This window comes from Eublepharis macularius, chromosome 12, assembly GCF_028583425.1.
Source record: "Eublepharis macularius isolate TG4126 chromosome 12, MPM_Emac_v1.0, whole genome shotgun sequence".
NCBI classification, from domain to species: domain Eukaryota; kingdom Metazoa; phylum Chordata; class Lepidosauria; order Squamata; family Eublepharidae; genus Eublepharis; species Eublepharis macularius.
In genome coordinates, this window is record NC_072801.1 from 32,788,920 (window position 1) to 32,816,578 (window position 27,659).

Here is a 27,659-nt window from a genome sequence, read left to right on the forward strand (position 1 = left end):
CAGACCTTGGGCTGCAGGATGGCAGCTTACTACTCTGCGTCACGGGACTCTTCAAAAAAGATAATGGAGTAGAAAGTGCCTTCAAGTCATAGCTGACTTATGGCAACCCCCGGTGGTGTTTTCATGGCAAGAGACTAACAGAGGTGGTTTGCCATTGCCTGTCTCTGCAGCCTTGGTCTTCATTGGAGGTCTCCCATCCAATTACTAACCCTGCTTAGCCTCTGAGACTTAACAAGAGCTGTTTCCACACTACTTACCTTCATCCGGAACGCTGCGGAACGTCGCAAAAAACCCGCAGAAGATAGCATCTTTTCGTGCGACTTTTGCGTGACATCGTGCAAAACTCGTGCGAGAAGACACTATCTTCCGTGTTTTTTCACAATGTTCCGCAGCGTTCTGGATGAAGGTAAGTAGTGTGGAAACAGCCCAGATCAGGCTCACCTGGGCTATCCAGGCCAGGGATTGGACAGTTAGGGAACAATATTATGTGGATATTTAAAAAGGAAAAAAACCCTCCAGTTGGGATTCCAAACCAGATTAAAACTGTTGTGTGGAAGCAATACAAGTATACACTTGTCAGAGAGCTACAGTCACCGGTACTGACTGGTTCTCTCACAAGCATATATGTATTATGCATTTCCAGTCCAATGTCTCTCATCTTCGCAACCTTACATTTTTAGGGGTGCACTTAAAAGTTGTGTGGGACTTAATTCTAACTGTCCCTGTTTCAAATAGCAAAGGCTGGCCCCTCTGAGAACAGGCCGATTGGCACAATAGGGGCAGTCAGAACTATGATTTAGGGTTCTGTAAACCTGGGGAAACACTCAGGGCCGTTTCCACACTACTCACCTTTATCTGGAACAGGGCCCAACGTCGCGAAAAAAACGCGGCTTCCACCAGGATCGAACAAAATTCGTGCGAGAAGATGCTATCTTCCGTGGTTTTTTCGCGATGTTGTGCCCCGTTCCGGATAAAGGTGAGTAGTGTGGAAACAGCCCTGGTCAGCAGAAACACCTGACCTAATAAAAGATCCTTAATTGGGACTCACCCTCTCATATAGTTAACATATAACATCTGCACAAGGGCACATGCTGCAGAAAAAAATTCACCAAGTTTCAAGCAGTATTTTTTGTTGCCATGGCAAACACTGCAGGCAGAGTAGGAAGGCAAAGAGAGAGGAACTTGGAGATAGTCAAGCCTGGGTGGAACTCACGGGAAGAGAGCTAACAGCAGGGCCAGCAGGAGAAAATGTGCCAGCAGTGTGTTCCCCATGAAGACCACCCAGCCCTGAACCTGAGGCACAAACCATGAACCAGACAGGCAGGTCTGCTCTTCACTGCTGGATCTCTGTGATCACGTCTCCATTTGCTTGGCACTGTGTACCTTCAGCTGGAAACCAGAAGTGCTTTCTAGAATGAGACCCGGAAGGGGCTTTGTGCTGTTACCACGATAGTATTCCCTTGCTGGGAAAAGCAGCTCACCACCAGGTTCCCGATCACCATGACCATCATGAAGACGATGAGGCACAAGGTCTGCCCGGCCACCTCCATGCAGTCCCACATGGTCTCGATCCACTCCCCACAAAGGATGCGGAAGACGATAAGGAAGGAATGGAAGAAGTCATGCATGTGCCAGCGTGGCAGCTCACAGTCCAAGGAAATCTTGCAGACACACTCCTTGTAGCTCTTCCCAAACAGCTGCATGCCCACCACAGCGAAGATGAACACAATGATCGCCAGCACTAAGGTCAGATTGCCCAGGGCACCCACTGAGTTGCCAATGATTTTGATCAGCATGTTGAGGGTCGGCCAGGATTTTGCAAGCTTGAAAACTCTCATCTGGGAGAGGAAGAGGAAGCCCCGTTAGCCTACAGAACTCCCTGCCCTAGAGGATCTAAGTCTTATACATATTTTTAGTTGTTAGCTGGCTTGGTGGCCATGACTGAGAAGAAAGGCAGCCTACAAATGTTGTAAATAAATAAATATTTAGCTGATCAATATCCAAAAATTATCACCTGCGCCTAGTTATCCTGAAGCAGAAGACTGTCTACACTGTACATGAAGCAGGACTTTCAGCCACAGGCTCCCCTGACTCTCTTGGATTTCTCTCCCAGACCGTGAACCTTACTGCGCCTAGCAGGTACGAGGACCCTGCAGCCCTTATTTATTATTTAAAATATTTTACACCACACCTTCCCTATTGAAAAGGGGCCAAGGTGACCTACTACACATAGGTCCTGCATTCTGAAAAAGAAACATTAAAAGCATATTGAAAAATAAATATTTAAAACAATCCAACCCCAACCCAAATAAAAACTGCTTGCAGAGAAAAACTCATTAGGACCTCAGTAGCATATAATCACACAAATCAATATATCCGCAGAAGGCCCTCTGAACAAGAAAGGCTTTCTTAGAATTTAAAGAGCACGGATCTGCCATGACACCTTTGCCAGGAGGTTCCTCTAGAGGGAGGGGCCACACAGCTCACAAATGAGACTGGTATGGCACCTGCTTACCTACTACCTTCAGGGCACTAGCAGAGTAGGCGCAAAACTAAGGGGCACCATTGGCCCAGGTTCTCAGACCCTCCTTGGCCTTGGCCAGTTCCCTGCAGAGCACATGCCCAGCTATGTTCGGGGAGTTCTGGACTATCTTCTCAGTTTGTTCAAGAAGAACACTATTGTCTCACTGTACCTGGGGCATGGGAAGAGGGTGAGATCTTGGCTTAGGCCTGATGCTAAGAGCTGAACACAGGTTCTTTGCAAAAGACTAACATTACAGAGCAAAGTTACTTACCAGCCGAAAAGAACGCAGCACAGACAGCCCCTGGACATTGGCAAGGCCAAGCTCCACCAAGCTCAGGGTGACAATGATGCTGTCGAAAATATTCCATCCTATCTGGAAGTACTCATAGGGGTCTAGAGCAATCAGTTTGAGCACCATCTCTGCTGTGAATATCCCCGTGAAGACCTATGGAGAGAAAAGCATCGGGAAGTAGTAGAAACTAAGCTGAACTGCACTGAGAAGAGGGATAATGAAATTTCCTGAAGCAAAATACTTCCTATATACATGGCCTTGCATAAATTCAAATTTATCTTTTCCTAATATCCTAATATTTACAATTGTGGATGCTGTTGAACATGATGGCAGACTTGAAGCTGCTCTAGATTTGCTACAACAGTGCAATCACACTTTAAATTCTGAGAAGTGTGACTATAATGAGGATAAATGAGATTTTTTTGGATACGTTGTTCTCTGTGAACGGTGTTTCTCCTAATCGAAAGAAAATGGCAGCTATACAGGAAGCTACAGTTCCAAATACTTCCTCTGAACTCAGAAGTTTACTTTGTCTTGCTACATCCTGTGAGTGTTTCATCTCCAACCTCACAACCATTACTCATCCCTTATGAGAACTCACAAGCAAGCATAAAGCATAGGAGTGGACGGCTAACCATCAAGCAGCTTTATCTTGCCTTAAGTTGTTCCCCTCTAGTAGTACAATGGTATACTTGGCTCCACATAAAAACACTGATCTTATAGTGGACGTCAGCCTAGTGGGGCCTGGAGCTATACTGACAAAACAGATTTGAATGGCCAAGTATTACTCAGGGCTTTTTTCCCAGCCAGAACGTGGTGGAATGGCGTTCCAGCAGTTCTACAAAGAGATCATGTGTTCTCCAAAGAGTCCCCGCCAGGTAGCTGAAACACGGGGGTTTAAATGCCCCTTTCCATGCTGCTGCACAGGGGCATGGAAAGGGGCATTTAAATCCAGTCAGCTCGCTTCAGGTGCCTGGCGGGAAAGTCCCCACCAGGCATCTGAAAAGCTGAGGTTTAAATTAGAGATGGGCACGAACAGCAATACGAACCAAAAAAAAGCCATGAACAGTCCAATCTGCTGTTTGCAAGCAAGCTGTTCGTGAGGCCCCATTCCCGGTGAACATGTGTTCATTCCAAGCCCTCTTCATGGCGTTTGTCAGCCATTCGTAAAGCCAGACAGTCTGGCGCCTTTCAATCAATTCCCCTGGCAACATAGGCATGAACTGTCTGAACTCCTGGCTTTCCTTCTGGCTTGTAACCCCTCAAAGTAGCTTCCAGCAGACAGTCCAATTTTTTCTACTGTGAAAAGAAAATGACAGGTAAGGGAGGGACCCATGGATCATGCCTTTCCTGGGGTGCAATCTCTCTGAAACTTAGGGGGTCTTCAGAGGACAGTAAGGACTATGCCCCCTGCAAATTTGGTGGGTATTGGACATTGGGAAGGTCAGTTTGTAACTCCTCAATTAGCTTCCAGCAGACAGTCCAGTTTTTGCCACTGTGAAGAGAAAATGACATGAAAAGGGGAGACCCATAGACTCTCCCCGGCTCAAGTTCAGCTAAGTCCCAAAGGGGCCATTCTGGCTCCCACGAACCTCCAACTACGAACATGTTCATGAACATGTCATGTCTGTTGATGTTCATGAATCCCTGTTAGTGGATGGCAATGAACAATGAACATCATGTTCATTTTTTTTCCTGTTCGTGCCCATCTCTAGTTTAAATGCCCCTTTTCGTGCCACTGCGCAGCAGCATGGAAAGGGGCATTTAAACCCAGCCATCTTGCTTCTAATTCTTTAGAGCTAAGACTGGCCTCCTTATCTTTTGTTTTTATATCCTCTGGGGGGTGGCTCCGCCCTGTGCAATGAAATCACTTCCCGGAAGTGACATCATCCCGGGGTCCCAAGAGCACATGCACGCTTTGTGTGTGCACATATGGTACCAATGAGTTCCAGCACCTCTTTTCTCAGAAAAAGGTCCTGCTACACTAGTAAAACTCTCAGCAGTAAAATGTCACTATTTGCAAACTGAAAGAGAAGCTTTGGCAGTCATGTTGTGTTGTTTACATTTTCATTTGTACCTATATGGACATCACTTCATGATCATCACTAATCACAAGCCATCAGAGCGTATGTTCACCAGTGTTTCCTCCCAACCACCGGCTCAGATTGAAGGCTGGATGCTGCGGCTCCAAGGCTATGATTACACACTGATATATTGTTCTGGTAAGGGCAACTCTGCAGGAAAATTTTTCAAGCCATCCTTGCAACCAGGTGTCAACTATTCATGCAGCCACAGAACTTGCAGAAGTTCATGTTACTTTTTCCTACAGCTCATGCCATTCCCAAAGCAATGACAACAATACAGAGGGTTCAAGAAGCTAAAGATGCACCTCCCTTTCTTAACTGCCTAGTTGCATCCACCTCAATAGCCTGTTTGGGGCGTGTGTGGGAGGGTTAATACTTCTGTTTTAATTACTTTGTCTTTAATGCGTGTGTTTTTAATGACTTTAATGGTCATCCTCTATATAAATGAAGTCTAATCTATCTATGCTCATCCTTCCCTCTGTGGTCTTTGACTGCATTTTTCCTTCTTCTCCTTCTGTTGCCCCCCACCCCCCACCCAACTTAGATTGGGAGTTCTTCAGGACAGGGACCTCCCTTTCACGTTGTCCTGCAAAGTGCCACATACATCAGGCATGCCTTGTAAATAACAATAGTGGCATACCTTTGCATCTGCTTCCCAAGCTGGTGAAGTGTTAATAACTTGATATCCTACTGGGGACCTGGCAGATGCCACCAGGCAATCCTGCTTTGGATCGGATTTCATTAAGGAAATACAAGGGAATTAATCAGACAAAGTCTGTCTACTACATTTCCTAATGGCAGCTGGAAGCTGGCTGTGGAGCCAACTTGAACAACTCAGCAGAGACAGCAGCCCTGGAGGTATCCTGGGAAAGCCATCAGAAGTTAATGAAAAAGCCTAAACTCAACTACACTGATCTGTTTGGTATTTAGTTTAATTGTTTTTGTTTTTATCTTTGAAACTTTTTTTATTTTAAAACATTTTGAAGTATAAATACTAGCATACAATACTGCAAACAAAAAAGTCCATTTACAGTGCAATCCTGATCAGAGTTACATAGAAGTTCATTCAAGTCAATGGGCTTAAAATAGTGTAACCGTGCTTAGGACTACACCATTAATAACCTGATAGATATAAAACCAATCATTACTTGCTGAGGCTTTGACTCATACATCTGTTACCTCAACAGTTCTGGGGAACCTATTAAGATGGTCTGCTCTAAGAGGATCTGGAGGGCTTCCTCATGGCTCTGGGGGATTTTCTGGTTTGCAAAGCTGGTGCTCTAGTCAAAGCCCCAGGTCTGACTTTCGAAGGCAGAGATGAGCAAGGCAGTAGACACGATTGCTCCTGAGCTCTCTTTTTACAGAGTGTAGAATGCTCATTGGTTTACCAAGGAGCTTTGAGAGATGAATCAATTAGGCAAATGGCTAGAGCACGAGAAGAGGAGAACTCAGAGCTAATGTGACCTGGCTGGAGTGACACTTTTTAAACTAGGGCAGGGACTAACGGTTGATGTCATTTTTGGTTAAGCATGAAAAAAGCTGTCCCAGAGCCTCATTTCTCCACCCTCCCTGAAAAGAACAGAGTGCATTTGCACATGTGTGACCAACACACGCAATGGACCAAAACTCAAAGTGAAAAAAACCAAATGGATCAATTCCAAGCAGGCAACAGCCAAACCATGACAAACTAGTAATGGAACAGAGTAATTCTGGAACGCCTGAAACTGAAATGGAAATGCTCTTGGTTCACACCCCTAGTGGGCTCACTTCTCTGCCACCTCTGTATCATCTGATAGAACTTTTCTGGGTTGCCAGAGGACTTGTATCTCAGGTCCCTGACAATGGATCTGGAAAATATACCAGCTGGTTGTGACTCATTTGTGAGTCATTTTGTGGATAAATATGGGTTGCATCTGTCACAACTTGGGCTCTGTCGTTAATGCAGCTATTTGAGTACAATGTGGTCCTAGTTGTATGGCTGACTTTTAGTTGGTGAAGCTTGTCAAGGTGGACAGGCTGTTTAGAAGAGTGCGACCCACCATGATTTGGCTCATCCCTTGCCTTTCCTAGCTGATAGTTTCTAGTGACTAGGGTAGATTCTGGAGTGTGGGATAGAAAACTTCTAAATAAACAAAGAAAATATAAGACAGTACAATGGGCAGGAGAGAATGAAAATTGAAAGGGGGAGGAGAAGACAGCAAAAATGTATGACAGTGAATCTCCACTGAAAGAACCACTTGGCATAGCTAAGGTGGAGATTGCAGGCTGTTAAACTGATCTGTACAGTTATGGGAAAAATAGCATGTGGTCATGAAGTTTTCAGGTTTGGATTGGTCTTTCGCAAGCCTAATTTGCCAGGCATGTGTCCCAGATCTTCCATATTACATTTTCTGTTGAGGGCAGCCTTTTTCCACTATGGAGCGAGAGATTGTCTAACTGCCACAAATAAAAAAAAAGGTAAAGGTAGTCCCCTGTGCAAGCACCGAGTCATTACTGACCCATGGGGGGACATCACATCACGACATTTTCTTGGCAGACTTTTGTTACGGGGTGGTTTGCCATTGCCTTCCCCAGTCATCTACACTTTACCCCCAGGAAACTGGGTACTCATTTTACTGACCTCGGAAGGATGGAAGGCTGAGTCAACCTTGAGCTGGCTGCTGGAACCCAGCTTCTGCCAGGATCAAACTCAGGTCGTGAGCAGAGCTTGGGCTGCAGTACTGCAGCTTACCACTCTGCGCCACGAGGCTCCTATGCCACTAGTAAAGAGGATATCAAATACTTTTGTGGCAGAACTCAAAGCCTTGTAAAGAAGATTCCTAGTTGTGCTAACTGTGGGTTAGATCCAGCTAACCTCTGACTCCATCTCAGTTGATTTCTCACCTTGCTACAGCCTCCATCCCGCATAGCCTTTGTCCATTCAGGCCACCCAATCCTCAGCAAAGCCCTTTTGTGGCCCCCTCCACCTTTTTTTCACCAGTGGAAAAGGTTGGTTAGCTCCAACCCATTGGGTTTAGAAAACTAAATTTTAAATAACATCTTTAAAAATAGGCATTTATTATTTTGATTATTTAAAAACTGCCTTTTGACCCTGAAAGCCCCCAAGGCAATTTACAACATACTCTGCAAAATCAACAAAAATCAATACAACTACTTCAAAAAAAAATCACACATTAAACCACAATTCAGTCGTGAAAGCAATTGCCACTCCCCATGCCATTACTCAGTAATGCAACTCAAAGGCTCTCCAAGAAAGGTGGGTCAAGTTCAGACCCAGCCAGAAGGACTTCAGGGGAAAAGCAGGTCCACAGTCAGGAGAGGGGAAAGAGCAGGTCTCCTGCAGGTCCCACCAGCTGCATCTCCACTTGCAGAAGCCCATTGGAGGAAGGCTTCTTGGCCAGAGGAAGGTTTCAACTTTGGCTGAACAAAGTAATGGGATATATGCAGGGGTCATTTTGTAGAAAAAGAGCTGGAGGAACTCATTAGCATAACTCATTAGCATATGCCATGCCTCTTGCCATCACCGGAAGTCTGTCATTAGTATAACTGATTTGCATATGCCACACCCCCTGACATCACCTATTCTGGCTGTTTGGGACCCAATCCTGGCCTTTCAGGGCCGAAATTGGACCCAAAATGGCAAAAAAGGGCTGAAAATGGCTGAAAAGGAGCCCAAAATGGTCAGGATTGGGCTGCTGATGAGCGGGAGATTGATCTACCACCCGTCAGAGGCCCGATCCAGGCCATTGCAGCCCCAATCCAGGCTGAAATGGGCCCAAAATGGCCGAGAGTCAGGAGGGCGGGGCCACCTGACATGTGACCTCTTTGGGGAACTGCTGGAACTGCATTCTTGTGTGTTCCCCCTCGAAATGAGCCCTGAATAGATGCTACTGTTTTGTTTTGTGTTTTACAATATGAAAATGGAAGGTCCAGTTCATTCAAAGGGTTATGGGTGTGTGTCTGGCATGTGGCTGAGCTGCCTTATACTTATTTTGAAAGCAGAGTTGAGATTCCTCTCTGCATATCAGCTGCAGGTAAAGCATCTAGATGGACATCTTGTCTGCAGTCCCCCCTTTGAATGGATCAAAGAGGGTTTTGTCTGATCTAGTTTGAAAGGGAAGCCCCAAGAAGTCCACAAACGCATGAGTTTCCTACTATCCATATGGGGTGCAATCCCTGTGAGGAAGAAGCCTCATTGAATCAGTTGGGTCAGCTCCCACTGCTTTCCTTGTGAGGAATCTCTTTGAACATTAGAGCCATGTGGGATGGATGCCTATCACTTCCCTTGCAGTCAGATATGAGTAGGCAAGCCAGCAATTGGAAAGGGGTGAAAAGCAGTCAAAAGCTGGGTTTGTTTCTTATTTTACCTTGTTAATGCCATCTCTTTTATAGGAGGCTGATCATTAAAACTATGAACTTTACATACTGTTTCAAGGAAAACATAACCATTATTAAGCATCAGTGATCAGCTGGAGATCCAGGAGAGAGATTGTGGTACATTACCTGCCCTCAGTTCTCAGCTACTTGTCTAAGGTGGGGGGGGGGGGAGATCCCAGTATCTTTTCTCTATGGTGCAGAATTTTATCTCATTATCATTTAATGTTTATCAAGTGCACAAGTTAGGATTTTTCTGTACCTCCTCAAGCTTTGTAATAGCATTGCTTGTCCCTTTATTCCGAAGAGTCTGTCCAAGAACTATAGCAGCCACTAATGTAGAACGGAGCATGGCCGATTCCAGATGGCTAACGTTCACGCGGAACGTCGCGCCTCGTTGCGGGGAAAATGCAAAATATCACGTTTCCTTGCGCGAGTTTTGTGCGTCGTCATGTTTCAGGCAGACAGTGTAAGAAGTTGGGGGTTTTGAGCCTAGCAATAAAAGTACTGGAAGAAGGGCATGATAGAAGTTTGCAGAATTATAAATAGTGTGAAAAGAAAGCTCATTGTTAATTTCAAACCACTAGAGCAGTGGGTCATTCAATGAAACGGACTCAGATAGGATTTCTGCAAACAATGCCTAATTAACTTACAAAATGGACAATGGTAGCTAGCACAGATGGCTTTTCCATTTAAAAAAATATCTCTTTGTTGCTCCACTTGAGAGTTTCTCAAGGGCATCTAGTTGATTACTGATGGAGACAGAATGATAGGGTAGAGCTACCACCACATGGCAATTCTTACTGTCTTATGGTACCAGTGCCCACTCCTCCAGTTTTCCAAACTCCCTGGCTGCCAAGCCAAAGTGTAAAGAACAGAATGTATGCCATTCTCACCAGGTTGCCCACACTCAGCACGTTGTTGAACTCCTCGGTCATTGGGTAGTGTTCCATGGCCATGAAGACAGTGTTGAGGACAATACAGATGGTGATCCCCAGATCCACAAAGGGGTCCATGACAATGAGCCTGATAAATTGCTTAAACTTTACCCATGGTGGGCAACAGTTCCATATAAGGACCGCATGGGCAAACTTGTACCACCAGGGTGGACACTTCTGGTGTGCCTCTTCCAGCTCTGAAAGCAAAAACCAAGAGACTTAAGTGCAAACAACTAGTTACCAAGGGCAACTTTCAATTAATAGGTCAGTGAAGTCAATCATTTAAAGCTGTAACTGCAGATTAAAACCCTCTCCAACTGACTTCACACAGGGATGCTGATGCAAGACTTAAGAGATCTTTGTATGCCAGTAAAGGTATTTGAATTGGATTGAATTGCAAGACTTAAGAAGGCCATCGTCTGTGAGGCTGCCACAGATGCATTGGATTCCTTCTGAATTCAATGAAAAGGCAAATTATATTTGCTTTCGGTTCATATCCAAAGCTAGAACGTATTTCTCATCTTACAGGAAAGCCACTGTTTCCTTTTAGCTATAAAAAGCACTGATGGTGATTGTCCCTGGGTGAACTTCATGCCAGTAGTGAGACTAGGCACTAGTAAACCACTAAGAGAAAGACGTATAACAGCAGCAAGAACTCTATTGGCATCCTTCTGGAAAAGAGCAATAATACCCAGAGAAGAAGAATTGATAGCGAAGATAATGGAAAATGCAGAAATTGACTAACTTCATTAATGAAAGGACAAATAGAAGAAGATTTTGCAGCCCCATGGACACCATTTTATGAATGGATAAAAAATAAGTATATTGACTTGAATGTAGTAACTATATGAAGACACTACTGTAATGTATTATCAATAATCACAGTCAAATGTTTGATGAAATGTTATGTTGAAAGGACATCGATAAGTAGAATTCTAACGCGAGCAGACTCTATGATATATATATTTGATATTCCCTCCCTACTTTTTCCCTTGTCCTCCCCTATTCTTATATGAGAAAACTAATAAAAAGCTATTTTTTAAAAAAGAGAAAGAAAGAGGCACACATGAGAATTAAAGATGAAAAAGGTGCAGAAGGACATTGAAACAGCATGAAACAAAAGGCAATGGGGCAGACACAGTGGCCAAATTGGTGTTAGGAGTTTTTGTTGCTTCTAGCCTTAGAAATCTAAAAGAGATCCTATTCTCCTTTGCTATTTCTACTGTTTATTGTTAAATTAATTGACATTTCTTCATCTTTATCAGACTAATATTCAAAATGATAAATGTTATAAAAACAATCTTTTTAAAAAAAACCCAAATCAATCCAGCAGTGCCCAAACGCATGCAGGAATTTACCTTCCAGGGTGTTGGAGACAATGCTGAGTGCACTCTCTGCTCGTTTCTGTAAACCTGTCCCATCTTGACTGCCTACTTGCAGGTGGTTCTGGTTGGACTTCTCATGCTCCTCCAAAGAACCTGACTGCAAGAAATAAACAAGATCCAGAGTAAGAGGATAATTGAGGGTCAAACTACATGAGACGCCTGACACGTGTTGCTGAGTTCTTGCAACTTTACCTGGGTAGTGTAGTCGGCAGCAGGCCAGGAAGGAAAGAGTCAACAAGGGGAGCCTGAAGCTGCCAGGAGGCTAGCAGCAGCAGAAGGAGCTGCTACCACTGCCACTGCTAGATTCAACCATCTGTGAGAAGGGATGGTAGAGTCTAGCAGCAGTGAGCACTCCACCGGATTCCCTCTACAAGGGGTATGGAGAGTCCACTCCCGCTGGTTGCCCCAAAAGGGGCACAGTATTTTATCTGTTTTTAAATTGATTTTAAGTTGTATTTTAAGCAATGCTGTACCTTGCCCTGAGCCCGCTTGTGGGGAGGGCGGGTTAAAAAAATAAAATAAAATAAATAAATCAGCTCTTTCAGCTGCTGCTAGTCACCTGGCAGCTTCAGGCTTCCCTTGCTGACTTTTTCCCTCCTGTCCTGCGGCCAACTACACTACCCAGGTAAACTTGCAAGAACTTGACACATGTCAGGCATCTTGTGTAGTTTAGCTCTCAGTAGGAAAAAGACTGCCTAAGGACCCAGGGTTGGATGGAAAGGCATTGTAGAAATATTTAAAAGCAAATAGTTTTAAACATTCAATTTCTTCACTAAAGAAACAGGGCTGCCTCTGGTGCGTGTCAGGACTAAAGCTCAATATGGGTCTTTAACAGGTGATGAGAGGGGATTTGGCCTGTGTGGCACCATCCTGCTCTGGCCAAAGGAAGAAACTGCAGTGAGACTAGCCATTCATTTTTATCCCATCCTGATACCCCCATTCCTGCACCTCATGTTAGAAAGCCTACTTTTGGTACCAATAGACTTCTAAGAGCTTACGGTGTTTGAGCTACAGGAAAGAATCATGCTTTGATGTTAAAGCTAGGGAATTAAGATTAGGCGCAGTGGCCTGACTCGCCTGATAACACTGACCAACCCTAGCCAAAGGGTCTATTCTGTGTTCCTCGGAAACTCGTCAGCTTTCTGATGATGCTTAACAACTAGGCCTTGCAGGACAACAGCTTACCCTCTCAGATCACTAAGGAATCGCCTTTCCAATGTAGACTTCTCCAGAAGCCTAACGGAATACACAGTCAGGCCCTTCTACCCATTTTACCTACCGTTGCCAGGTGTTGATCATACTTGCTCGACAAGTAATTCTCCCAGCCAGACCCATCTCCCCCTCCCATTACATCACGGAGACACACCCCACATCTCCCATAAAGAAAATTTCAGGTCTTCTAAGGTCACTCAAACACCTGCCAGTGTGATTACTTCCTATTTCCAGTGGTGATCAGGCAACCAATTAATCAATAGGCTGTTTGACGGGTTACAACTTCTTCGTATGTATTTGCAGGAACAAGCTACTTGCAGCCATTAGAAGCTGACTCCCAGCTGATGATGGATCAGGGACAGAATCAGGATCTGACTCTCAGAAGCTGGAAATTGGATTCTTCTAATCTCCCATCTTGGATACTTTGCTGCCTGCCATACTTGCCACAACAAATTTACATTGCTATCCTAAACAGAGTTACTCCAGTCTAAGGCCATTGATTCCAATGGGCTTAGGCTGGAGTAACTCCACTTAGGATTTCACTGTTAGAGAGTGTGTGTTGGGAGGGGAGGTGATCAGAAGCTCAGCTGATTTCCCTTCTCTTCTCCCCACCCTAAGCTCTCCACTTCGGCTGCAAGAAAAGGAGAGAAAGGAATTCTTTCTCCACTCTTACAATGGGAGCTCAGAAGTATTGCTTCTGTTGCAATACAGATTATTAAAAGCATTGCATCTATTCTTGCTCAGCGTGGGGGGGAGAGGGGAGAAAGGAGCTTTTTCGTCTCTTGCCTTTTGCAACAGAGATTAATGACATTGTGTCCCTATCCAGCTTGGAGGGAAGAAAAATAGGTTCTTTCTCTTCTCCCTTTTGCAACTTAACTTTTGCAACCTCACCCCTATTTTACTGGAGGGTGTGCGTGTGCATGCGCGCACACATGCATGGATCAAAACCTAATTTTCTGGTAATCCGCAGTCAGCTGTGAGTTGGCTTCTGACCAACAAGACTGCTTGTTGGTCATCCCAATCAGCTGTGATTTGGCTTCTGACCAACAGCTGCAAACTCATCCAGCAGCTGTTCAAGTTGACACAATCTGAACCTGCTGAACAGGTTCACTGAGAAATTCATGGCATCTCTACCAACAACAGCTCAGATTCTGCCATTTCTCTCAATGAGATTCTTATATTTCTCCAATCACAGAGCAACCCAAAATTCCCTGATGACAACTCAGACAAATAGTTCCGCTACTGAACTGCTCATAAAAACAGGACTTCTCTCATTTCCCAGCAAGTAGCAGGAAGGGAAGACAGTCCTTTCACATTTGTAATAGGGCCTTTCTATTCCTCCTCCATAAACAACGCACCTCGTCTACTGTGGCTGATCGCTCCAGCACCAAGCGTGGGATGACCCGACCATTACACTCCTGGTCACTGGGTGCCTCTTGATCTGACTCCCCCTTCTTTTTCTTCTCTGCTATGATACTGTCTGCAGAGCTGCTGTTTGCTGCTTGTTCGTGAAGCTGCGGAGACACCACAGAATTCAGTTAGAAGACGCATTTGACAGTTCCTTCTGGGGGTTGAGTACAACTGACTTCTTGGCTCTTCCAAGCCGAGAAGAATGACTGTATATGTCTATATGTTTCTAACATAGGTGACTAGACTTAATGAATTTAAAAAAACAAACAATCACCGTATTTTTAAAAATCTGGTCTCTAAAAGAAAAACCAACATATCCTAAATCCTACAGCACCATTCTTCCACGGGAAGGTGATATGATTTGTCCTGTAAAATGGTATGGGCATTTTGGCAACTGAACAAATCCTAAATCTTTCTCAGCTACTGAACATCAAAATAAAACATACACCAATTCAATGGATATTTTAACAAACTGAAGGACCAATCATAGCCACTGAATATTGGAGTGAAGTAAAACCTCATGAATTCTGAAAACAAGGAGGAATTTTATAACCCTGTTCAAAGTCTTTTTCCATACAATCTGCATTGTTATGAAATCCTTGTATTTGTTGAGTGATGATAAGAGAATACTGACGGAGAGTGATGTCCACTGGGAGTTCATGCCACCTAGGCTCACAGGAGCTCTTTTCTCGCAACTGGGGCCCCTGAGTAAAACCAATAGCAACTCCACAGAGCAGTTTAAGGAGAAGAAAACAGTGAGGAGGGGAAGGGTTCAGCCCCACCCCCTCCTCGTGCACTCCAATTGCAGGGAGAAAGGGGCTTGCGTGATTCTGCAAGGCACAAAACTCCACTGATTGTCTGATTCAAAGCTCTCGTGCTGTCCAACAACAAACACAAGGACTTTGTGATGTGTAGTCTAATACAACTGCAGTTCTGTAAAATATGAATCATCTGTACAATTTGCTTCAAGCCTAAAGCCCAGTTTCCCCCTCAGCCCAAGATGATATCCGCTGTTAGGAAACAGAAAATCCACATCCAAATAGTGGTAGATTATAGAGGCACAGTTCTGCACATGCCTTTTATAAATAAGGACATTGTTTGCTCAACCTGAAAATTAGATTTGGAAGGGTGGCTCAGGGTCAAGAAGGCGGAAGCAGCTGGCCAGGCAAGAAGCTGTCATGGAGCACCAGCATGCTGGAGATGCCTTCCCCTGTAGGTTTTTTTTTAAGAACAGAAGAGGACACCGAAGACCGGAAGAGAAGTTGACATAACAGGTTGGGATCCATAAGGGGAAAGATATGTAAATCAGGTTGCCAGGAAGGGGTCACTTTGAATTCACCTTGAAAAATATACCTTGGTGCTTAGATGCATGATAGAAAGCTTCTTCATAAGGCACTTTTGGCACTGTCCAGGGTTTCAGTCAAATTATGGCAAGGCAAAAGGAAACATTCTTTGAACGTTTAATGCCAAAATCACACATGCGTTGCAAAGTGCAGGAAGCCTAGGATGAGATTGTAAGCTGACATTCCTGCACGGCCGTTATTTGATACAGACTATGTCCTCAGGGAAGACTTCCTTCACCTGGGCTTCTAAACTGCAGTATGTTTTTTTAAATTCAGCATCTGCATAAAGTTGTCTTCTAATCATCCATTTGCTAGACTTTCCCCATCCTCAGGACTTTTCCTCTCAAACGTGGTTTGGTACAATCTTTCCGGAAAGAATGCCGTCCAAGCACATTAGCACACTGGCTGGACAGGATGGTGGACATTTTTTAAAATCCCTCTCACATCAGCATTATTTCCTTTTCCATCAGCACCTCATGGCTGGCACTTTCCCTGCCACGCCACCAGAAGGCATTTGGAGGAGTTTGCTAATTGCTACTGCATCATACACCAAACTACGATACTTTTCACATTGGGACTTTAAATCATTTCAGAACCGTTTCTGCTTCCCATGTTTGCATGACTTGGGACGCAGAACTGAACATTGTCCGTGGTATCCCCGATTTCCCCCCCCCTGCGCACATACTGTGAGTTTATTTTGGAACCACAGGCAAGTCGCAGCTAAAGCGAACAATGTCAGTGTGAACGCTTATACTCCCATTCTGCTTCTCTTCTCCCCTCTCTCCCTTACTCCGGGAGCTGATTGGTCCATGTGGAACTAACCACACCCACCCTCCACAGCTCCTCGACTGCTTTTTCCGCCATTTTGGGGGTGGCGGGTTCTGAAAGGACAGCAACGTTGCATTGCAATGTTAGGAAGTAATTTTAAATTATTACGTTTCCTAAAGAAAACAGTAGTAAATGGTTGGAGTCCAGCGGGTTTGTTCACGGTGATTGGTCCATGCGGAACTAACCACATCTACCCTCCACAGCTCCTGGACTGCTTTTTCCACCTTTTTTTTTTTGGTTTTCAAAAGGACAGTAGCATTGCCGCATTGCAATGTCAGAAGGTAATTTTAAATTATCACGTCTCCTAAGAAGACAGAAGCAAACGGTGAGACTCAAGCAGGTTTGTTCTCAGTGATTACTGAATCTTACTTTTTAAATGTGTGGGGAGAAAGCAACGCTGAAGCGTTACAGTAGTGGGAGGAAAAGCTTTTGCAGAGACTCCCCGATGTTTGCTCTTTCCCATGGGGAGTGCTTTCTACACATATGCTTACTGCTAGATGCTTCCTATTTTTCTAAGGGGGGGGATCAGTTTTCTAAGGACGTATAAAATGGCAGCCTGAAGAACATCTGCCGGCTGCATTCATGCTGAGGAAATATCCCTCCTCAACCCCAAAAGAGTTCATGTGACTGCTTGAGACCATTGGTGAGTTGCTATTTGCAGGACGGGAAAATCCGTTCTTCTCACCCCTCAGCCCCATTTTGCTGATCACGGTGGCTCAAAGATCAAAGATTCTTTCAGTCCAATGAAGGAATGATTGGCATGGGAGGGGCGGGATCCTGTTGGGCAGATGCGGTAGCAACATCACAACATTACAACGCCTGCGCAAAGTTAAAAAAAAAAAGATGATGTGCACCTTGAGGAGGCTGTGCAGTACCTATATGGCATATTTCCTGCCAAAGGTTTACAGCCAATCTTCGCTGTTTCAGTTTTGGTGGGATTCTTTCAGTCCAATGTAGGAATGATTGGCATGGGGTGTGTGGGATCCTGTCGGGCAGATGAGGTAGCAACGTCACAACATTACAATGCATGTGCAGTTTTAAAAAAATTGACGTGTACCTCAAAGCCCCAAAAACCCAAAACTGCACTGAGGCTTCAAATTGTGTCTGAGGGCCAAGCTACAAGTGACAAACGACACTTGAACGGCAAGTGAACAGACTCACATGTATTCTTCCCTGTTCACTTGCACTCCACTTGATCACTACATGGAGCAAGTGGAGCGCAAGAGAACAGGAAGGAATCCATGTGAGTCTTTTCATTTGCTGTTCAAGTGTCATTCGTCACTTGTAGCTTGGCTCTCAGATGCAAAATCAAGGCTGACACGGGGCAAATCCTCATAAATGGCAGTTTAAACTGTAAGTGAGAAAAGTACCTACATGTTATGCTATGGGGACTTGCAGCTATACTGCAGCGGTGAGTGACTGGTGGTAACTCCTGTGTAAAAGTGCCCAATAGCAACCACTGATTTTTTAAAAAGCCCCCTCTACATTTTCTTCTGAAGAAGAACTTTCAGGTTCAAAACATGTTAGGCGTATGTTCCTCTTTGCATGTACTGCTGGCCTTTTTCTACTTTGAGTTGAGTGGATTCAGTCCTATCCTGTTTTTGGAGTATCCCACTGCAAGTGCTGCCTTATGAATATCTGTAAGATGGCAAAAGCTAGTCCATGCAAGCATACATCAAACTCCCCTTCCAGAGGTGAATGTGTCTGGAATTCAGCAGCCAAATGAAAATTACAACTGACAGGGTCTGATAGGATGCTATGAAACAACCCAAGAGCATGTCTCCATGCACAGCGGTAGCGGGGGGCGAGGGCAGACATGGGACCATAATTTTTCTAAAAGACGGGATGGTTTGAAAGAGGTATGTATTAACTTGCCTCTGGTGAAGTAGGATTTGAGGGAGTCTATATTGTTTCAAAATCTCACTGAACTTGTTTGGGAACAGATGACAGCACTTTCAGCTCTCTTAAACATGACTGCCTGGCCCCAGTCTGTGTTTGAGAGAGAGGGGCCTGTGTGGGTGTGTTCATCTACGTCAGTGATGGAGGGAGAACTGGCTCTTTCTATATCTGTTCAATTTAAACAGTCCCACAGTGGGGCTTCAGGAAGCAAAAGACAAGCCTTGCCAACACCGAGGTGTATTTCTGCTGTCAGTAAACAAAGCTGGGAGGCCGAGGGACTGCGTCACTCTTCAGGAATGAAGTTGCAAAGTGCTGGCTCAGAGCTTCATGCTTAAGATTCCAAGGTGGAGAACTGGTTTTCAATCTCATCGTATGCTAATGCCTTACAACCACAACTCTAAACATGGAACCTACTCCCTTCAAAGTTTTTTTTTAATTTCAACCCCTCCTGAAACAAGGGGGGGGCATTAAAATGGCAATGAAATGAAGCCAACCAAATAAACTGAATGCATTTAAATATAAAAAGCCCTGTTGACACTAAAAACTATCCTATACTGTTTACGCCCAAGTGAACACCAGCCTGAATGAGAAAGTCTTCCAGCACTTCTGAGATTATGTTCAGGCTCACAACTGAAGGCCTAGTTTGACTGAAATCCCAAATCGGGAGCTCAAAAGGCCAGCCCAATGAGGGAATGAGACTCTGGTCCACAACTGAAGTGCAGACTTTGCAATACCTCCAGCTGAAAGAGTGTGGTGGTAATCTACCTCTTGCCACTCTTAACAATGCAATCCTAGACTCTAGTTACACTGGATGGAGTTCTGTAGGACAGAGATTCTCCAGCCCTGGCATAAGTTCAAAATCTGCTGGAAGAAAGAATTTTAAGAAAGGAGGTCACCAGAGGGGTAAGGGGCATAATGTTATGTTGGTGGGACTCCCACGCCCTTATATACAACATACTGCTACAACTGCATCACCCAAGGGACCAGAGAGAGAAGCATGGCTTAGTGCAAGAAGGCATGCTTTGCATGAAAAAGTCCTAGGTTCAGTCCCTGGTGTCTCTAATTATAGTATCATAAGCAGAAGGTGTTGAGAGAGACCTTTCTGTGCTTGAGACTCTGGAGAGCCGCCACCCATCAAAGTAGACCCTGATGAACTTGAGATACCAGTAGATATAAGGGAGTGCCATGTCTTCAGCTATGTTCAACACTGGGCAGTGTTGTGTATGTATCAGAAAAGGAATGGGATTTAGCTGGCATTCTAAAGTCCTCCAGCTAGGGGTAATTATAGCCAATGGGCAACAGGGACAGCAACCCAGAGCCCCATATTTGGGGGGGCCCAACCACCCACAGTGCTGCCTCCTCAAAGGCAGAGGGGGGACAGCAGGCTCAAGAAGAACAGCAAACTCAATGCTGGCTTTTGGAGGCATCAGTGGTACCCATCCACCTTGCAAGAAGTGAGGACCATGCCTTTATTGGCAACAGCTGTAGGGGTGGCAGTCATTCTGGGGCTTTTCCACAGGGTCCCAGAATCACCAAGACCACCCCTATCTCCACCCCCAGTACAACATTCCAACTAACTCTACCTCCAGGGAGAATCAGCTCTCAGTCAGCTGCCCCCCCCCTTAGGTCTATAGTATCTCCTCATCCTGAGTACAAATGCCAGCTATTCATCATTCTGCCATGTGGATATGGGGGGCTGAGGGGGGCAGAGGGTGGAAGCTAGACCAATAGCCTAAGCTTCTGGGCTGTGTTTGATGTCTAATACAGGTCTGAGCTGTATTGTTAATTGACATGCTCCTCTGCTCTGCCTGGCTTCAGCAAGATCTGATCATCAATGGACCACTGAGGTTTTCTTTGACTAAAAAAGCAGGTTAGAATGCCACATCCACCTGGCTGATTGGAGGATGAAAGCCTGGCTTGAAGAAAAAGGAACACCTGCCAATGGATCAGAAAAAGGAAGCAATTGTGCATATTCTGGAGTGGGTGGGTGGAGTGTCTAAAAGTGTTATTGAGGGAAGTAGGGTTGCAAATAAGGTTGCCAGGTCACAGCTAGCAACCCCTGGGAGCAACTGGGAGGGACCTGGGATGCCAGTGTTGTGCCAGCATGCTCATGTCACTTCCAGTTTAAACTGGAAGGGACATCTGGTGCGCCAGGCCTTTCTTCCTGCCAAGGCAACAGTGGGCATCAATGGAATGTCCCATTGAAACTAGTACTACTAGGTCTGTGTGCTTGCCTACTGCTATCTGCCCAAACAGTAAACACGGCAAAAATACACACACACTCCCAAACAGCCATCTTCTCCAGGGGAACTGATCTCTGCTGTCCAGAGACCAGTTGTCATTCCGGGAGATCTCCAGGCCCCAACTCGAGGTTGGAGACCCTACTCAAAAGTTGGAGGAACAAAGAGAGAGTGGCCCACCAGCCTCTGCTGTTCCTCCTGATGCTTCTTCAGCTGCTCCATCATCTGCTGGAACTCTGCTTCCTTCTCCTGCTCCTCCAACTGCGTTGCCTCGTTCTGCTCAGCATAGGCCATTGCCACCACGGCCAGGATCAAGTTGATCAGGTAGAAGGAGCCCAAGAAGATGATCACAATGAAAAAAAGCATATAGGTCTTCCCAGCGGCTCGCAAGGTCTGTGGGGGGAAGAAGAAAAGGCACATGTCACCCTCCTCACCTGGAAGCTGGCCCTGACACCCAATCACAAGGGACTTTCTTTGATTACTCAGAAATACTTTGCATATGCTCAAGGGCTACTACTACTAATATTCTGTGGCATTCAAAGACAAGGTTCTGGGGTCAAATTTTTCTGGTGCGGTAAATGCAATCCTGCTCATACTCAGAGGCATTTGCAAGCATGGCTGAAACCCCAGAACTTCAAAATACATTTGAACAGGTATTCCATGCCAGGTCATCAGAAGTCATGACCATCTGGTGAGTGAGACACTCATCACTAAATGGATCCTCTCCTAGAAAAAGGCAAGAAACAGAAGGAGTTTCTTCAGAGCAATAAGAGATACCTTCTCTATACCCCGGTGCAGATGAAAGAAGGGCCACCCACCCTCCAAAGCTCTCTGTGTGTCCTAGATGTGCAGCTCCCAACCTTTTTGGTATAGTGACCCTCCAGTCCAAATTTTCTTGGTATGGTGAACTGCTTAAAAAAATGCAGAAGTCAATAAAACTACGAAAGCCTGGGATCCACTTTCACACACTTTGCAACCCATATTTGGATCTCACAGGTTGGGAAATGCTGCCCTACAGGGCTCAGGGGCAAACACAGGCAATGGCAGAACATGTTTGTTGGCCTCAATAAGGAGAGCATGAACGTGCTGTGAAAGCATGGCTCACTCTCAGACTTCAGTGGTGCAAAAGGCGACTGGTATCCCCTCTTTGGCCCACATCAACACCAAATGGGCCCAGGAGAAGATGGCTATGCCTTGTTCGGGGCAACAAAGCACCCTGCCATCACCCCCATCTCCCCCTGAAATTCATAGCTGCAAAGGAGTGTGCATGGTGAACTTTAGGGTCCACTCGCCTTTTGTACAAGATAATGATGCAACTCAACATGCCTCGCCTGCATTCTGCATGAAATGACCATGAGCTCAAGCACAGTCCCCTGTTCCATAACCCTCTGCAACACACAGGGGTATGGGGTAGGGAGCCAGAGTTTCTTCACCTGACAAACTGATGCCTTTTGAAAAATGCCATTATAATGAGCAAGTGCTACCAACTGGCACTGTGATCTGCAGAACAGCATCATTTGCTAGACAGCTGTTCCTGAGTTTTGAGTTGTTGGTATGCACACACGTCATTTCCATTGCAAAGCCAGTGTCAGCCTGTGGCTGAGGAATGTGCTGTGTCTTCAGAAAGCTTTTTGTCAAAACGTACTTTTTTTCTTGTTAAAGGGAGGAAAAGTGGGGAATTAAAGAATCTCTCAGAAGTTCTGCAGGAAGGAAAATCTAATTTTGTGATCAGAAAACTGAAAATTAAATGTGCATCCAAATTTCTGCTGGGTCTTCTTCTAAGGCAAACTGTACGACTACTATCTGGCAAGAATGAGGATGGTGTTTTCCCACTCTTTTTTTACCATCAGGCACCTTTTCAACATCCAGTTGTCTGCCCCTAGTAATGGAAAAACATGCAAAGGTGCAGAGTTAATTCACCTGAAGTGTTGATCAGGCCTAGAGGAGGGGGGAGTGTTATAATCACCCTGTGCCAGCTTTTGCCTGCAATGCCAGAGAAATTTCTCCAGTGTGATTCATTTTCTGTTTGGAAAGTCCCTTCTGATGACCCTCACCACTCTCTGGAGGCTGGAAACTGCTGTTTTATTGAAAAACCATGCAAACTTGCTCTACCAGTTGGAAGAGGTTCTCCCAGTAGTCCTGAGTCATGAGGCGGAAGAGTGACAGGAAGGCCCAGCTGAAGGTGTCATAACTTGTGTAGCCGTAGTTTGGGTTCCGACCAGCTTTCATGCAGAGGTAGCCTTCTGGGCATTGTCTGCCAGGGGTCATGGGAAGAAAAAGAAAATATCAGCATATGCTCTACCACCATCACCTGAAAAGTCTCTGGCCTTCATTTATACATGAGAAGTATGCCCAGAACTGGGATCCCGGGGTTGTGGGTATGGCTTGTCAGTTGTGAGGGAATGACAAACTAATGGGCGCTTTTATCTTTATTATGATTTTTCACCTCCTCCCACAGATTCCACTCCTGTGCCTGCCCACATCTCCAGCCAATGACTCTGTTTTTGGCAGAACAGTAAAATCAGCTCAAAACACAGCAAAAATGTTCTGTATTAGCTGCAGCTCCCACTGCCCCGTATTTATATGAGGGGACGAGGCAACCCTCGGAGAGGGCTGGAGTTCTCCTGGAATGACAACTGATCTTCAGAGATTAGTTCCTCTGTAGAAAATGGCCGCTTTGGAGAGGTTACTCTAAGGCGTTATATTCCACCGAGGTCCCTCTCTTCCCAAAGAGCTGCACTCCCCAGGCTCCACCCCTATTTCTCCAGGAATTTCCCAACTCAAAGTTGGCAACCCTAGCCTCAAGACTTGATAAGGCTGTTTCAGGCCCTGAAAGGAACCTGTGCCTTTCAAAAGCTGCACAGAAGGGAGAATTCTTTTCAGTGCAACTCTTGCCCTCAAGCCCACAGAACTCTTCCTTCTGTGCCAATTTTAAAGGCACAGAAGCCATCTCAGTGTCTGTTCCTGACAGTGTTCCTTAGCCCCGGCTAAGCTGGTGCTCAAGTACAGGACAGGCTTGTGTAGATTCCCTGTTGCAGCTATGGCTGCTAATACTGTGTAGAGTTGACTGGGCTTCCACACAGCAGGTTTCCCTGGTGTATTTCTTTTAATTGGTGATTTGGAGATAGGTAGAAAGTGCCCTCAAGTCATAGCTGACTCATGGAGACCCCTGGTGGGGTTCTCATGGCAAGAGACTAACAGAGGTGGTTTGCCATTGCCTGCCTCTGCAACCTGCATCTTCATTGGAGGTCTCCCATCCAATTACTAACCAAGACCGACCCTGCTTAGCTCCTGAGATCTAATGAGATCAGGCTCACCTGAGCTATCCAGGTTGTTCTATTGAGATGTGTGTGTGAAGTGTTGTCAAGTCCTAGTTGACTTATAATGAAACACGCCCCCCGCCACACACACACACATCGGGGTTTTCTAGGCAAGAGACTGACAGAGGTGGTTTGCCATTGCCTGCCTCTGCGTAGGGACCTCGGTGTTCCTTGATGGCTTCTCATCCAAGTACTAACCAGTGCCAACCCTGTGTAGATTATAAGATCTGATGAGACTGGGCTAACCTGAGCTGTCCAGGTCATGGCATATCAATATACCATTATACTAATATATCCATCAAGCCCTCTGAGTTCCCAGCTTTCATTAAAAAAAGAGTAAGTCTCAAGCCTGTTTCACTGTGGAGATATTCCCCTCCCCCATATCTCCACAAAGACGGGGATAGAGACATTCTTCTTTGAAAACAAGAGCTGGGAATTCAGATGCATATTTTGGACATAGTGGTATATTGATGTAATGCTATTTGGCAATAAAAAAGAAAAACCATCGACAGTAGGGAGATAAATGGCGGCTGCTGTGGGCAGGAACAGGAAGATCCAAACTTTCCCACCCACAGGGCAGCCAGCCTTGGGTCTTCCCCCAAAACAGCAAAGCAGGTTGGAGAAGGTTGAGAGAAAAGGGGAAACTCCAAGAGGTACGTGAGTGCACCACAATGCTATGGGGTATGCACTTCCCAACAGCACTGAACGTGGGGCAAATAGCCCATGTGGAAACACCCTAAGCTTTGATCAACTTAAGTTCTTGATGCTAAAGATCTGGGACTGAAATCCTCTGACATGTAAACTTTAGTTGCAAGAAGAAGTTGTGAGTGGGGGGAAAATGGATCAGGAGGACTGTACAGTTAAGGAAGAGAGGGTTAACTCCCCCGCCATGCCATTTTCCCAAACAAAAATGTCCCCTGCAGCTGCTTCTAGCCCTGGCAGGGGAAAAGACAGACACTATAACTGCATTTTTTCAGAGCTAAAAGTAGGCAATTTCCAATTGGGAAAGACAGCATGAGAGGAGGGTTTCAGGTAGGTAGCTGGGTTGGTCTGCATTAGAACAGCAAGATCTGAGTCCAGGGACACTTTGGAGACCAACAAGATTTTCAGAGTATGAGCTTTCAAGAGCCAGTGCTCCCTTCTTCAGATACAGGAGACAGGGAGAAGAACGAACTCCCTCCTTCTCTACCACCAATCCACATGGCACCAAACCACAGACTGTTTTTGCAATTGAAATATTCATCAGAAAATCTTATTATGGATCCTTAATGTGCTGTCTGATCAGCCTGGAGGCCAATGGGACTTGGAGAAAGGATCCACCCCACTAGGTAGATCTGCCCTTCCTTACATTATCAAGCTGATCCAAACGAACAGCGGGAGATCCAAGCATGGAGCATTCCTTCTCCACCTATGACTCCCTCCCTGACCCAAAAGGAGGGGCCACAGTCAGGACAGACCTCACTCACCCAGCGTCGGAACTGTTCCCACAGAGCAGGGCATCAAGTGCGCCATCCAGAAAGTAGTAATTGGCTTCATAAGCAAGAAATAAAAAAGAGGGAGGGGGGAAATGCAAGTTTAGACTTCGGAGCAATGGCTAGTTGACCTTCCAGACAGCAGGTATTGAGAAGCAGTGTGGTACAGTGGCTAGCGTGTTGGGCTTAACCAGGGAAGTTCTGTGTTTGAACACTTACTCAGGGCCTAACTACTCGATATGCTTTCCCTGTGTATGTCCCCAGACCTAGCTGATAGGTGTCATTTGGGAGTTCTGAGCTACTAAGTTGCACACAGACCTGATTTGGATTGAGATGAGAGTATGTACAGAGAGGGGGGCTTCAGCCTTCATCCCCCTGCTGTTTTTATAATCTGAAATGGCCCCAAGGGTATTATTTACACTATTTGGGATACTGGCCCTTCTCTCCCTGGGCCATGGTCCCAATCCAAATCAGGCCCTTGTGACACTGGGAAATTAGTTTTCCATAGCTGCCATCTGACTGCAGGGAATGACTCAGGTTGGGATTTGTCACCTCCAGTTTGAGCCTTTAAAGTTTGGGGATGGACAACTGAAACTTTTCAGGGCATGGGAGTAAAAAATATTATCTGGAAAATAACATCCCTTTAAGCTTCTATTAAAGTGACAGGACATTTTTATCCAGACCACAAACAAGGCAGGTATCTCTGCCTACTTAAGAGAACCAGATTTGTAGGAAGATGTAATTTGTAAATTAACAGAAAGAAAAAGAATCTTTCTGAAAAGCAACTGGCAGGATGATAACGGAGGGTACTTAAACCAGGCATGGAATGTTGAAAGCAGCTGAAAATAAGTTCTGCTTGATCATCTACCCCTTCAGCTCACATCATGCTTGCTGGCTGTGATTAGACAGCCAAACATTTACCAAGCTGTTTGGATGCATTTAAACTAATTTGGTTGTGTTCTTTTGCATAATTAGACTGGTTTCTTGCAGCTTCTGCAACCCCACACTTGCCTGTCACCATTGCCTCCACTTGTTAAAAGGAAAACAAATCCGTTTATGGATTTTTGAATTGAAACGTACTACTTAGATATGTTTGTATGCTTTTGGTGTCTGCATGTGAACCTAGCTAATCTAGAGCTCAGTTCTTGCAGCCACTTCACAAAAACAAACTACTGACTGGCAACGCAATGTATCCCATATCGGTTGCTTAAAGGATGCATCTGACAATGCATATGTGTAGATGGAGTGAACTGTGTCCAATTTGTCATTCAGCAAGTAGGTCACTTTAATAAACTAACCATGACCCTGGGGAATATATTCTTCTTCTCCATTACTGTTTGTTACTTATCATCAAGGCATAAAAACAAGCATCTATTCAGGAGGGCTTTTTCACTTAGGCAAAAGAGCTGTGCTGGAAGGATATGATTCAGTGAGATGGCTTGGTAAAGGGATGGAGACTATGGGTCAAACCACACAAGACAAAATACACTCGAATTACACAGGTAATTCGAGTGCATTTTGTAATTCGAGCGTATTTGAGCGTAATTCAAGTGTATTTTGTCTCATGTGGTTCGATCCTATGCTACTGTGTACTGAGGCTATGCTACTGTTGATGTAGATATGCTCCTACTGGGTAGTTTCCATGTAGTTTAATAGCTCATGTCAAATTACTTATGTTTTGTTTCAGCAATGTTTCATTTCTATATTCCTGTTTTCAAATTTATGCTACTGCTCTGCATACCCTATTGTACTGTTTATTTAATGTGCCAGTTGTCAATCATATTGACTCACACTGTGTAATCCACCTTGAGTTTCAGTGAGAAAGGCGGACTCCAAGTATTAAATACATAAATAAAATAACCTCACAGGGCTCCAGATTGGGGGTTTTTTTTGCAGTAGTAAAGTTGCTGGCCCATATTATGAACATGAACACAGTACAACTGGGTCCCCTCTCCCACGCACAAGCCAGGGATTTCTACATACTTGGGAAACTCCGCTGGTGTGCCAGTTAATCCCCACCTCATTTTCCCTCCCCCACAATTCTAAACCAGCTTAAATGGCCCTTTGAGGGAGTTTAATTGTGACTGGAAGGAAAACTTCTGATTAAAAATACCCCTTTCCCCAAGGACTATGTAAATGGCGAAGGATGCCTGCCCAACAGCTTGCACAGCTCAAAGGATCTGTTGGATGAGGAAAAGCGGGTGTGCGAACAGAACTACCGGCTTTCTAGTCAAGCCACTCCTGAACAACTGCTTGGGGTGGCATAGGGAGGAGAGGACTGATGCTCTGCAGGGGCATTGCTCGTGCTCAGCCAACAGTGGCATGAGAGGTGACTGAT

At 45.2% G+C, this 27,659-nt stretch overlaps 1 protein-coding gene across 1 annotated transcript in view; it reads right to left on the minus strand.

Moving 5' to 3' along the window:
• SCN4A (sodium voltage-gated channel alpha subunit 4) overlaps window positions 1-27,659 on the minus strand; it is a 95,373-nt gene that overhangs the window by 36,459 nt on the left and 31,255 nt on the right. The window contains exons 8-15 of the mRNA XM_054992505.1: window positions 25,316-25,379; window positions 22,642-22,783; window positions 20,710-20,922; window positions 14,168-14,323; window positions 11,571-11,694; window positions 10,171-10,409; window positions 2,796-2,969; window positions 1,482-1,838 (exon numbers count right to left, since the gene is read on the minus strand). Coding sequence (XP_054848480.1) covers window positions 1,482-1,838; window positions 2,796-2,969; window positions 10,171-10,409; window positions 11,571-11,694; window positions 14,168-14,323; window positions 20,710-20,922; window positions 22,642-22,783; window positions 25,316-25,379 — 1,469 coding nt within the window. The remainder of the gene's footprint in view (window positions 1-1,481; window positions 1,839-2,795; window positions 2,970-10,170; window positions 10,410-11,570; window positions 11,695-14,167; window positions 14,324-20,709; window positions 20,923-22,641; window positions 22,784-25,315; window positions 25,380-27,659) is intronic.